At 35.4% G+C, this 14432-nt stretch overlaps 1 protein-coding gene across 4 annotated transcripts in view; it reads left to right on the top strand.

Annotated features, from left to right (window-relative positions):
* The window catches only part of LOC109080080 (serine/threonine-protein kinase D3-like), an 85534-nt gene that overhangs the window by 59814 nt on the left and 11288 nt on the right, over positions 1–14432 (top strand). For 3 of the 4 annotated variants that reach the window (XM_042774332.1, XM_042774333.1, XM_042774335.1), the window contains exons 6-10: positions 1348–1537; positions 1632–1703; positions 1794–1974; positions 4057–4180; positions 11472–11549. In XM_042774332.1, the coding sequence (XP_042630266.1) occupies positions 1348–1537; positions 1632–1703; positions 1794–1974; positions 4057–4180; positions 11472–11549 (645 nt within the window). The remainder of the gene's footprint in view (positions 1–1347; positions 1538–1631; positions 1704–1793; positions 1975–4056; positions 4181–11471; positions 11550–14432) is intronic. The other variant, XM_042774334.1, reaches the window with a different exon arrangement.

The raw sequence follows: 14432 nt of genomic DNA, 5'->3' as shown, positions 1-14432 counted from the left end.
TGTACAATTTATCCCTGTGATGCAAAGCTGAATTTACTCCAGTCTTCAGTGTCACATGATCACATTATGATTTTTTTTTTTTCAGAATTCTTTGATATGATTTTTGACAAAGTTCAAAAGGACAGCATTAATTTGAAAAAGAACATTTTGTAACACTGTAAAATTCTTTACTGTCAACAAGATTGATTCTAAAAGTATTCATTTAAAAACTAAATCTTACTAAGCCCAAATTTTTGCAGTAGTGTTTGTTTGGTATGCAATATGCATGCTGTGCACTAGAGTTGTGACGTTCGCGAACGAACCGATTCTTTTGAACGGCTCATAAACATGAACGATGGGAGCCGAGTCGCGGCTGAAGGGGAGCCGTTCTTTCTGTCGTTCTTTTTTCCTATGCGTGTTTCACACAGATGCACACAAATGAGCTCCTCGGCGAGACAGAACAGTTATAGGGGAGGGGCGCACCCAGCGCAGGCCAACCCTTTATAGCGTGATGATATTAGTTATTAGTTGTGCACGCATCCTTTACGTGAGTACTCCAGTGGAAAAAAAACACTTTGTTATTGTTCATTGACTTGAAGGGGCTGATGTCCTATTTGCAAAGTTTACAGTAGTAATAGTATGTAGTATGTAGACATTTCCATTTTATTTATTCTAATTTTATCTACTTTAAATATTTTTTGTTTTCTATCAAAATGTTCTTGTGTGATAACAATGTTCTTGTGTGGAAGTGTTTGTAGTAAAAGGTGTTTTGCACAGAAATTCATTGCAGCCGGCTTTGTTTTTGATGTTTATTTGTGAGTAGGTATTGTATGAATAACATAAGTCAACGTAGCTTTATACACACACACACACACACACACACACACACACACACACACACACACACACACACACACACACACACACACACACACACACACACACACACACACACTTTGTACTAAAGGTAAATCCAAAATAGTGATGTCACTTTCTAAGCAGAGGGATTTGTGCAACCCTATGGAATATAGTCCACACATGACAAATGAGGTAATAATCAATATTTCTGAATAATTCAAACTCAGATATTGGTGTGTGATATCTGAGTTTTAATTATTTGACTACAAATCTCACCTCATCATTCCTCCCAGTGATTATTTCCAGGATAAACTGAGATGCCCCCAAGCTGGCTTCTTAAAACTGACTAAATATTTAAAAAGAGAAATTTGAAATCTTTTGAATGGCTCTTTGAAAGGAACGGATCGCGAAGATCCGGATCCCCTCAAAGAGCCATAAATCCCATCACTACTGTGCACAGTATGTAAATTGCAGTTGCCAGTTTTTTTGTTACTTACTTCTTTGCCGCAGCAGCGCCATCAGGAGCCAGGGAAGCGGATACCGTCATGGAGCGGTCGGCCAATCTGGATGGAGAAGATGGTGCTGGGGCGGGTGAAGGTCCCTCACACCTTTGTTATTCACACCTACACCCGTCCCACCATCTGTCAGTTCTGTAAACGGCTGCTCAAAGGGCTTTTCCGCCAGGGCATGCAGTGCAAAGGTGAGTATCGCCATCTACCTATAAGCTTTCTAATAGAAAATATTTCTAGTCAATTGTAGAAAAAAAAGTGATCATGACGTGTTTTCTTCACCAGACTGTAAATTCAACTGCCACAAGCGATGTGCTTCAAAGGTACCGAAAGACTGTCTTGGAGTCTTCAATGGAGGTATGGTTATGGTTTTCAGCCACATCCAACTAAAATGAAAAACGTACTAATAGAAACATCATTATGTAAGTTTAATGTATGTTTTTTCAGAGCCTGCCAGCCCTGGTCCTGACTCTGATACCACGATGGAAGTAGACAGCAGTGATGTGAACAGCGATAGCAGTCATGGTCTGGATGATTCAGAGGAACCAACCACTCCAGAAGACAAGATCTTTATGGACTCCCCCTTAATGGACCGTGAAAAAGATGAAGAACCTGTGAAAACCATCAGGTATATGCTCTGGATAATAAATACTATAAAATACCTACAAAACAACCATGGGCTCTGCACCCCCTTACCTAAATTCATTACTTCAGATTTATGTGGCCTTCAGAAGCTTGCCTTCTGCAAGTCGCTTTATAGTGGCATCCCAAAGAGACACAAAGTCACTTTCACAGACTTTCACCATAACTATTCCCTGCTGGTGGAATGACCTGCCCAACTCAATCTGAGCATCTTCAAAAAACAGCTAAAGACACATCTCTTCCATCTACACTTGACCCTCTTGTTTTTTTTATTTTTTAATAAAAAAATAAAAACTTGACCCTCTAACTCTAACACTCTCTGTTCTATTTCTGTACTATCAACTTGTTTTCTTTTTATTATTATAAAACAATACTTGCAAAGTGAACTAACTAACCAGGACTTGTCATAGCACTTGCATATTGCAGTGTTAATTTCATTGACAAATATTTTTCGTCATAATGTTCTTCAACGACATTTTTTTCACTGACAACAACAAGACGATAATAAACTAAAACTCTTTTTGAATGACAAAAACTATGACGAAAATATATTTACATTTTCGTCAACGAATAAAAACGAGACGAAAATGTTAGGGAGGGATGATTTGGGAAGAGATTCATTCAATTTCACTTGCTGCACGTCGCATAAAATGTTAAAAAATGTCAATATGTGGAAGTAAGAGAAGAGCAGACATAAAGATAAATCTGATGATGCAAGAGAGAGCTTCATTCGGTGTGGTTTTCTGAGCACAGACACCGAAGCATGCATACACACACAGACACAGAAAGCACGTCTCACAGCGCGCGAGTACTCATTCATGTTGCATGAACGGAGAATTACACACAAAATTATATCGAATTTTCCATTTTGATGAGTTTTCAGGGTAATATCAATTGCAGCTGTGCATTCGGGTTTTGAAGGGATAGCCTAATTCAGCTGGTATTGTCCGAGACATTGATGTTAATCAAGCAACAAAAGAAAACCAAAAAAACAAAACCACTGACCTAAAAAAAAAAAATTTAATGAAAACGTTAGAACCCATAAAGATTAGTCTAAATTTATTTATAGAAATAAATATGTCTGCATGAAAGAATGAAGAATATGGTAAACAAGTTGCTATAAAGAATGCATAATTAGCCTATATAACCATTGATATTTAATGAAAAAGAAGACCATGTTCTTGTTCTTGTTCTTTACGAAAAGTGGTTTTATTTGATTTTAACATAAAGGCATGTTGTGTGTCACCGCAATTAAATTGGTGTCTATCATGATAAAACCTTAATATCAAACCTATAACATGAGTTTGGAAATTTTGGAGAAATGCTTAATAAAAGCATTACACTGTAACTAAATCCATGAGATTTTAGCAGACTAAATTTACTTTAGATTTAGTCGACTAAAATCTTATGATATTTAGTCGAGTAAAACTAGACTAAAACTAAAAACAATTCAGGTGACTAAAATATGACCAAAACTAAATGGCATTTTAGTCAAAAGACTATGACTAAAACTAAATAAAAATTTGCTGTCAAAATTAACACTGGTATATTGTTGCACTTTTGTTGTTTTTATTGCTTCTATTGCCATCATTTTTAAGTGACTTTGGATAAAAGCATCTGCTAAAGGATTAAATGTAAATGTAACAGATTTTTAAGAACAAAGGGATAGTTCACCATAAAATTAACATTTTGTCATAATTGACTCACTCTCAAGTTTTTCCAAACCTGCAGAGTTTCTTTCTTCTGCTGAAGACAAAAGAAGATATTTAGAAGAATCTGGGTAACCAAACAGTTTCTGGTTGACTAACAGTATTTAATTCATAGTGTAGAAGTCAGTGAGGACAAACTTTGGATTGGTTTGGTTACCAACATTTTTCTAAATGTCTTCTGTTATGTTCAACAGAAGAAAGAAAGTCATAAAGGTTTAGAGTAACTTGAGGGTGAGTAAATGATGTCAGAATTGTAATTTTTGGGCGAACTATCGTGTCAGAAGTTCAGAGTTTAAATGTTCTTGATCAGTGATCCACATCAACACTATTGATCACTGCCATTTCTCATATCTTCTTTACCCCTCTACCAGCACCAATATCCCCCTGATGCGTGTGGTCCAGTCCATCAAACACACCAAGCGGAGGAGCACCACTGTGGTCAAAGAGGGCTGGATGGTGCATTACACCAGTCGTGACAATCTTGTGAGATTTTATTTCATATTCACATATTTATTTATTTACGTGATTTATGCACTTTGATTAGAAAGCATTTGCTAAGGGTATAACTGTACTACAATGATGAAGAATTACTAACAAGAACTGCTGCTCTGTGTTAGTCATTTTTCAGTAGCTCAGATGTTTAACAATAGTATACAATAGCTTTCCATTTACAAATTTTTTTTGTGGTGTAGTGACAAAATGCTTCATTGCAGTTTTATGTCACATTTTTGATTATTAATTTTAGTGAACTGGTTTGTATGGATGGTTATTGTCACCAGCTGGTTCAAAATACAGATTCAGCGACTAATTTGAGTCATCAGTAATGTTCTGTGACATGATCCGCACTCTTTTTGTGTTTTGTTTTGCATTAATCACCAGTAGGACGAACACAAACGTTTCGTAAACAATTCAGTCCCTCTACTCACTTTTTAAATCATTAATAATATTGAAGTAATCATTCATTAACCAATCTTCAATCTCTAAAACACACATATTCCATTTACATACTGGACAATTTCCATTTGTATAAAACACAAACCTTCACGTCCATCAATACATTGCATAATATACCCATGACTAGAACATGATTTACATATGATCCCATATTTATCACAATTATACAATTAAGCAATTTAATGGATAGTTAAATATACTCCAGGTCTTAAAATATACTCCTCAAGATATTTAAGATGGTTGCGACCTATTATAATTCATTAAAGGAAAATAGAAAGATCTAATTTCTCATCCATACAATTTGGAGCCAGAGATCATCAAAAATATTTCTTGTTTTTAAGAATTCTTTATTCACATTACATGATCCGAAAACCTCCTCTATATCTATAAATTCTAATTGTTTGATGTCATTTCCCAACTCGTTGAAATGTCTATCTACTGGAGAGGTTATGTCTTGTCGACTTATGCTTGATTTATGTTCATTAATTCGCAATTTCATCTGACTCGATTATTTTCCTATATATATCTTTTGGCAAGGGCATTTTAACCTGTTAACCAGACCACCCATTATGGGACTCACAGCTGAAAGTGCCCTACCTACCTTAAAATTGCAACAGTTCCTTACTTCAGTGTGTTACACCCATAATTTTGGTGTCTTTGGGAAGAAACCCTTTGGGCTTTACTTTTTATCAACCAGAGTTGATAATGCTCAAAAATATTAAAAGTTATAGACACTGAAGTGTCTTGAAAAAAATTGTACCACACTGAATTTCTTTTTTAATTTGATATTTGAAAATACATGAAATCAGTCCTGGGGCAATCTAGAAAAGTAATGGGTTGAACGTCACATGTCTCATGAGTTTCTATTTCAAATCTGAAGAAGATACCATGAAAAATTAGATATCTGCAACCATTTTTCTGATACTGTCTAGATCCCCCCCCCACCAGTATAAAAAATATTTACCAACTGTACTGAAGGGTTCTACAAACTATTTTAGTCATTAAACATACCACTGCATAGTTTTTCAATTATAAAACAATAGACAGAAACTTAGACATCATATAAGTGATTTATTTGAGCACTAGAAAAATACTATAAGATTAATTTGAGTAATAAAAATAAATAAGAAAAAAAAAGATTTAACTATGTATGCCAATTATAGTATATCCTGAGATTGCTAGAAATTCAGCATTTACAATGATTTCTGCTCATATAGTCAATTATCACATGCTGAAGTGCTGATGGCCAGTTATAGAGATGGTAATCATACAGATGCGCCAAAAAGTCAATAATCACATTCTATTCATATAGACGGCGTTCACATTGATAGCTGTGATTACACAGTTATAGTGTGCAGATTTGCACTCAAACAGATGGTAATCATTCAGATACAGGCACATTCCCCATAAAACACACCCACACATACATGAAAATTTTGAAAAATAAAGAATAGCTTGTGCAAAAGCCGATCGCTAAGTTACATCTCCATCAGATGACAGGTGCATCACAGCGCACATCACGAGCCACCACGAGAGAGCGCTAGAATTCAAATAAACAATCTTCCGCCTATCTTTGACACTTTTTTTTTTCATTCTGTTTGTGACACTGTACGCTACAAAACCATGCTGTTTTTTACTACCAAGAAGCAGTTTTCTGAGCGTGAGTTACTCCATAACGGACAGAAACAATACTATCCCTGAAGGACTGAAACATAAACAAAGGAATTATCATCCATATTACAACGTTATTGCTTCGTTGGACTAAACGTGCTCCATAAGATGTCATTCAGTGGACGTATACCTTTCTAACTAAACCGGGATTTACAGCTGTGGAAGTGTTTATGACTCATTATTACGACGAATCTGGTATGTACTAGGTTTTGATTCTACATGTTTTGATGTGCACTGCTTACACAAATTTAGCAAATACATTCTTTATAAGCTTTCAATTGAAAAACAGCAATCTGTCGTCCATGCTTGAGGCTTTGATCTTTATAATGATATATAGTTTGTCAAGATTAATTTTGTCCCATTTCATTTAATCTATTCGTAAACATTGACACGTGCAAACAAAGAGAGTTCAGTGCCCCCGCGTCCAAGTGCGGGTTAACAGGTTAAAGGGATACTCCACCCTAAAATGAAAATTGTGTGATTAATCACTTAACCCCATGTCATTCCAAACCCGTAAAAGCTTAGTTCATCTTTAGAAAACAATTTAAGATATTTTGGATGAAAACCGGGAGGCTTGTGACTGTACCATAGACTGCCAAGTAAAATACACTGTCAAGGTCCAGGTATGAAAAGCAACCACAGAAAAAACAATCCACCATCAATTATTCAACCAAAACTAAATAAATAAAGCGATAATAATACCCCCACAACACCACAACAACGCCTTTTTGGTTGTTATTTTTTTTTCTTCGTGTACAAAAAGTATTCTCGTTGCTTCATAACGTTACGGTTGAACCACTGATGGCAGATGGACTATTCTGACAATGCTTTTCATACTTCTCTGGATCTTGACAGTGTATTTTAACTTGGACATATAATCTGTTTACACTACCAAATTCTGGCACAATTTCTGCATGCGAAACAACCTTGTATAAAAGCAGACTTTTTTCTGCTCACTACATTTGAATTTACCTACATATCACAGGTTACGTGATCTTTTAAAAGTAAACGGTGGGCTGTACTGGAATTTATCATTCAGAGATTCATCAGATGAAAATGTGCCAATGTTTATAAATAATTGATTTTATTGTATTACTATGGTCATTGTATGTCAGCGAACAATTTCCTGAAAATTTTCTTTGTTTTTTTTTTACTGGGTTTTTCTATTTTCAAAAGATCATGTCTATTCTGTTTATTAACCTTGTCTAATGCATTATATAATGCAACGATTTTAATGCAAAGTAATTTTACCTGTTCATCAAATTCACATGTAGCACTACAATTACGTTTTAATCTATGCAATTGACTTATCGGTAAACTTCATTTTAGAGGAACCGGATGATAACTATCTACAACCCATATCATATTTTTATTTGTTGGTTTTCTAAATACTGTTGTATGTAATGACTCTTCAGTCTTGATTACTTATATTAGACATTATAGCCCGGTTTCACAAACGGGGCTTAGCTTAAGCCAGGACTAGGCTTTAGTTAAATTAATTTAAACAACTTTTACAGAAGTACCTTAGAAGAAAACATTAGGGTGTGCATCTTGACACAGAACAATGAGACTGACATAATTTAAGATATGTCAGAACAAGATATTTTCAGTTGAGCAGTTCAGCTCAAACATGCATTTTAGTCTGGGACTAGCTTAAGCCTTGTCTGTGAAACCGGGGGTTAATGGTACAAATGATAACCCTTTACTCAATACTGTAATTTGTTCAGTGGACAATACATTGTCCAACAAGTTAAATACAATATTCTCATTGATTTAAAACAGCACTTTTGGGTGAAATGTTTTTTGGGCCAGCCCTGGTGTTCCAAACACAACCAACAAGGAAGAAACCAACTAGAAGAGGGCTTTGGGGAAAAGGACTTTGGGAGGTAACTTCACCCAAATGTGCTATTTTAAATTAACAGTATGACTAGTTGTCTCAGGAAATGGCTCATTGGCAGAAACAATATCTAAATTCCTTGATTCTTTGATTCAACCGATAGTGAGGAAATTACCATCTTATTTTAAATATACCACTGATTTCTTGAATAAATTTAATCAAATTCCTTGTATAAACACGACGGATTGGCTTGTAACACTTAATGTTACCTCACTTTACACAAATATACCTCATGAAGCAGGCTTAGATGCACTACATTTTTACTGTAAAGATGATTACATCAGAGTACCGGTACAATATATAATGGACCTTAGTACATTAGTCTTAGCAAAAAAAATATTTTTTTTATTTGAGAAAGATTTTTATCTATAAGTTCAAGGTGTAGCGATGGGTACTCCAAAAGCACCAAATTTTGCCAATTTATTCATGGGTAAATTTGAACAGGATCATATTTATAATAACATTTTAATTTTTAAAACACTAAAATATCAACTAAATAAAACAGTTAAACAAGAAAGTAGCCTAAATAAGAAAGTTAAATACACCCTGTCTACAGGAAGCGAGCGGCACGACATGACAAAATACTAGGCTATAGAACTCATTATAATCAGTGATGCTACATTGAATGCGACACGACATGACAAATCCCCGACAGTAAACTTCCTCGTTCTATTTATGAGGTACTGACACAGAGTTCAAATGTCCTGTGTAGACACTAGACTAAACCTGTTGCGACACGCCAGTGTCGTGTCCGGTGTAGATACTGTTAACTGTCCCGCCGCTAAGCAAGCAGATGCATTAACTCCTCGTCTGCACGCACTCTCTTTGAAATAGGAATCGTTGCCACATTTCTTGTTAACATCTTTAATTTATCGCTGTCTCGTTTGTATTTGGCAAATTTGGAGAAAGTCTCACCAAACCTGACCAGCCAGGTGTTTGCGATCATGGGAATTTGAAGACACTTGTACAAACGCGGATGGGTGAAATTATTGGAGATGGCTCAAGATCGTTGATGTAGTATTTAGGTTCCAAACAAGGTCCATCGCCCAACACAAAATTAATTTGCTGAATGAATAAACTGTACTTTCCTGCGCTCAAACCTGCCAATCTGTAGAATACGCTGTGTATGACGTTTGAGGTAACTTGTGAATTACCATAGACTTACAGTCTAAATAAAACAATGTGCAGCTATTACTGTTATTACACTTGTATACAAAACTTTGTATTATGCTTGTTCTAGAGTGTGTGACGTCACGTGCACTACCGCCGGTGGCAGTAGACAACTGCGGTGGCGCGGTTGTCATGGTGACCGTCACAGCCTTATCTGGTAGTAAATTCTGTTGATTGTTTATTTATTTAACTGTTTATTAAATTGTTTAATTGTATAATTGTGATAAATATGGGATCATATGTAATTCATGTTCTAGTCATGGGTATATGATGCAATGTATTGATGGACGTGCAGGTTTGTGTTGTATAAAAATAGGCATGGGCCGATTACCAGTGTCAAGGTATACCGTGATTTGAAAATTTCACGGTTTCAAAACCACTAATATTTTCCATTATACCGTTCCTGCAGTATGCGCTGTTTTCCATTTCTTCTCAAAGACTGAAAGAGTAGGAATCCCTCAGGCTGAGTGCAGTGTAGAGAGTAACTTTGACCCCTCCTCCTCCTGTTGGTGCGAGCGAGCGGTCAGTCACGTGTGTGTAGGATGGCCGAACTTAAGTCCCGGGTACACTTCACATTCAGCGTTCCTTTCCATCTCGCGCACAGCCGCATCCGCACAGCTTTCAAAAGTATATTAATCACAGATGAGCGTGGACGGATGAGCTTGACGCGCAGTACCACGGGCTGAAATATACTTTGGCCTTTATGCGATCGACAACCGGCCATTTTTTGCCTTATTGCAACTCTCTGTTCTGGACTTGCACAAACTGCGTTGCAATGCAATAATTTTCCAAAATGTAATTTATGTGAAAATATGAAGTCTGTTAACACAGACCAGAGACGCTGAAGACGGACGCATAGAGAAAAATACTGTAGCAGGCAGATCACTCACTGTTCATGATGCACAAACTATTGGAAGAAAATCCTGAATATTGATTTGGGGGTTTATATGAATGTGTTTCTGACTGTCTTCTGAAAAGTTTACGTGGTATAATTTCACAAAGCTTGTCAGAACATTCTGTTTTTGCTTCAAATTGGGTTATTATTGAATCAAATTATGTATGATTATTACTATTATTATATAACTAAATGATATGAAATGATATAAATGATATGTATATGAATTATTTAACTAAAATTAAATAACTGTAATTACAGGTTTAGGTAAAATAAAGATGTCAGTCTTTATTTTTTATTTTTTTTAGGAAACAATTCAAAGAAAAAAATAAACTAATTCTACGGTTTCTAATATTCTGTATGTTGCTCAAAAACAAAATATATTGTGTCCTCTGGGAATTTTTGTTGTTGTTGTTGTTGTTGTTGTTGTTTTTAACCCAGTTTAAAAATAACACATTATAGAGCTGTAACAACAACACCGTGATACAGTGAAACCGTGATATTTAAGACCAAAATTAACATACCAAAAAAACACCACACACTAACACACCTATATACAAATGGAAACTGTCCAGCATTTACATGCAATATGTGTGTTTTTAGAGATTAAAGATTGGTTAATGAATAATGACGTCAATGTGATTAATGATTTAAAAAGTGGGTGGAGGGATTGAATTGTTTAACACACTGAAGAAGGCTTTCAGACGAAGCATTTGTGTTTGTCCTACTGGTGATTAATGTAAAATAAAACGCAAAAAGAATGTTGTTTTTGTTGAGTGTGGATCATGGTTTTATATACTAAGTAATTTAATCGATTAACGCACCAAAATAATATATATTAAGTGACAAAAGTGCCACCAGTAATGTTCACAGACGTCTCTGTGGCATTTTAAGTCCTATTTTTGTTAGCACTATTGTTTCAATGCAGTTACTTTTAAGACAGATAAATAACTGCTATGAATTATGAAATTAAATAATCTGAGGTAAAGCAGAAATTTTGCCTAGTGGTTTCCCCAAATATAACAATTCTGTCATTATTTATTTAACCTCATGTTGCCTAAACCTAAGAAGACTTGTACATCTGGACGGCCTCATAATACATTTGCATTAAATGACCTTTATATCAATGTGTGTTTGCTCACAACTTTCCTGAGTTTTGAAGTTAGTCAAACCTGTTTTGTCTTCAGAGAAAGAGACACTACTGGAGACTGGACAGCAAGAGTCTGACTCTGTTTCAGAATGACTCAGGAGCCAAGTATTACAAAGTAGGTGTTATACGTATTCTACTTCTATTTTCTATTGTAAGTATTGTACTAAAACACTAATTCTTTTTGAGGTTCATGTTTAAATGACATTCTCTGTTGGTTAAAAATTTGACATGCATGTGCATATTTTAATGTTATCTAGAATAACCTTTAGAATAACCCCAGAAATCAGAATATTGCTCATAAACTTCTAACGAAACTGATTATGCTGCATTCCACCTTTGATCGTTGTAATGTCAAAACATTATAATTAATTGCTCATCTAGAGCATTTGACACAGCTAAAGGCAGTAGTATTTTCCCCTCTCACATACACCGCTGAGGTATCTGGCAAGTACCACAGAATACCCCTCCTCCGCTGCTTCAGCTTGAGCTTAAAGCCATTCAGTAAGTGAAAGGAAGTGTTTCAAATACAACGTGTAGTTACATGGTTAATGCAGCTGTATTACTGTGAACTAATCAGTATAATAACTTTTTATTCTGGGACTTGAATACCTTCACTACATTTCTGGATTGTATTATACAGTATGAGTTTGTACATGTTTGCTTATAGTGGTACAAAAAATATGGTGGCAAATCATTTTAATGCTTTTTTTTCAGAACTTCAAGCATATGTTTTCACATTTAAGTAAATTAAAATTTTATGTGATATTTAAAACTCAAAAGTTTGCAATTTAATTAGTCACAGACTTAAAAAGAAGGTGTAGGATTTCCTTTAAACAGTTTTCACTCAGAAATTGCTTGTAAAGTTCACAAATAATTACTAAGAATCGGCAAGTAACACATTCAATTTGCAGTGAAATTTTTAAAAAGAAAAGCTGAAATTGTTGTTTGTTTGTTTTTTTTTAGAAAAACTTACTCCAGTAATCTGTTTTACTACTGAATTACAACTTCAAGAAATAAGTTTTACTGTGCACACTGTATAGTCTGTGTGTTTTACAGCCTGTGTCTTCAGAATGTCATGAATTTAGCCTGTGAAATAATCTTTGTGAGGGACACTGAGCAATTGTATTGGCAATTTCAGTCCATGTGGGCAAGGTTGTATATGCTCAGAGTACGTTTCAGAAATATTTGTGTTATAAGATAAGTGGACAGCTTAAAATATTTTAAATGTACACTACCATTCAAAAGTACCACTACCATTATATATAATAAGTAATAAGTACATTGTGTCAAATGATAAATTTAAATGCTTGTACATAGTACTTAGACACTTAATATAAAGTATGTCCAAACTTTCTGTTCACAAAAGAAAGCTGACAAATAAATCTATCATGGATTTCTGAAGGATTATGTGACACTGAAGACTGGAGTGATGATGCTGAAAATTCAGCTTTGAATCACAGGAATAAATGACATTTTAAAATATTTTCAAATATAATGGTTCTTTTAAATTTTAATAATATTCCACATTATTACTGTTTTTACTGTATTTTTGATCAAATATACACAGCCTTGGTGTGCAGTAGACAGAGACTTATTTCAAAAACATTAAAAAAAATAAAAATAAAATTCATATCTACCAAACTTTTGATTTGTAGTGTATGTATTTTGGCTCCCACTAGGAAATGAGCCATGGTTTAATCTTCAGTAATGTTCACACATATGAGGATGTGAAGGTCATATTACCAAAATCATTAGAAAATCAAAATATTTTGAATGGCCTTTTGTTTTTAAGAACTTGTGCGTTTCTGTGAAAGTCCCTGTGGTAGCTCCACTGTGTTCCCAGCTGTAAAACTAAAGTCAGGAAACCTCACCACCCTGGGAGAGATTCCAGGGTGTGTTCAAGACTGTTTTGCACATGACTTTATTATCAGCTTGGCGCTCAGTTTGGATCTTAAATTCTAAAACAGATACTACTACTTTGACATTTTGTCATGAATACATATTCCAGGCAAGCTTACTGTTCACCTATGTTATTTTCACTATCACAGAAGTACTACATAATTCTGAAGAACAACTCCAACAATTTGTTAACAATCTCCATTTCTGTCCTTTGCTTTTTTTTGTAAAGTTCAATCAATTGTCACACTTCTCAGCACAGTGAGTGAGGCGTATGATTCCTAAAGCAACCGATGCTTTATACTTAAAGTATAGTGTGAGACATGATCATGCATTTGATTTTCATCTATGACTTAATAGAACCGGTCAGATTTGCCCATTTGGAAATCATAGTGCACTCTTTTGAATATAGAAGGCCTGTACTTTTGGTTTTTTGGGTAAGGGGCTTCCAGGCCTTTCTCAAGATAACCACAGCCCACCCCCTTAAGTGTGACCACCTCCTACATAATGTAACGGTGGCTAGTGTAAGACTTGCCTACACACTCATACACGTATGTGCGCAATCGCTGCCCTGTAATCATGGAGCTCTTCATAGGGTTGGGTCACATGATTCACCCACCAAACCACAAGCACTTCATCTCATATTCAGAGAAGACCGCAGGCGCAGCATTTTCGCTGATTGGCCACAGCTACTGTTTTTCCTGTCTCATCTGAGAGCAAGTTCGGGGGCTGAGCAGAAGGTAGACTCTTAAGAGACGGTCATAATCAGACTTTATTAGGTTTTGCGTCGTCAGTGAACCCTGGACTGAAAGCTCGGGCTGCATTCGGAGACAGTGCTATTTTTGATATGTGTGATAAGGAACATTTGATAGTATCTGTTTGAACATGGAGGTACCACATGGACTTGGAAAGCAACCGCTCTTTAATTCTCCTCAGTGAGATCCTGGTCACTTCGTCTCCATAGAGTTGGTGAACTCTGTGAACTCTTTAAACTGGACTAGACATTTTAATTCAGCATCACATGGATTAATTTAACGACTCATTTCCAAACTCAAAGAGCAAATGCGAGGTTGTTTAATTGGTTAAACGATCTTATCTAGCT

This window comes from Cyprinus carpio, chromosome A17 (assembly GCF_018340385.1).
Source record: "Cyprinus carpio isolate SPL01 chromosome A17, ASM1834038v1, whole genome shotgun sequence".
NCBI lineage: Eukaryota > Metazoa > Chordata > Actinopteri > Cypriniformes > Cyprinidae > Cyprinus > Cyprinus carpio.
Note: the sequence above shows the minus strand (reverse complement) of the source record. Positions and strands in the feature narration are given on the sequence as shown.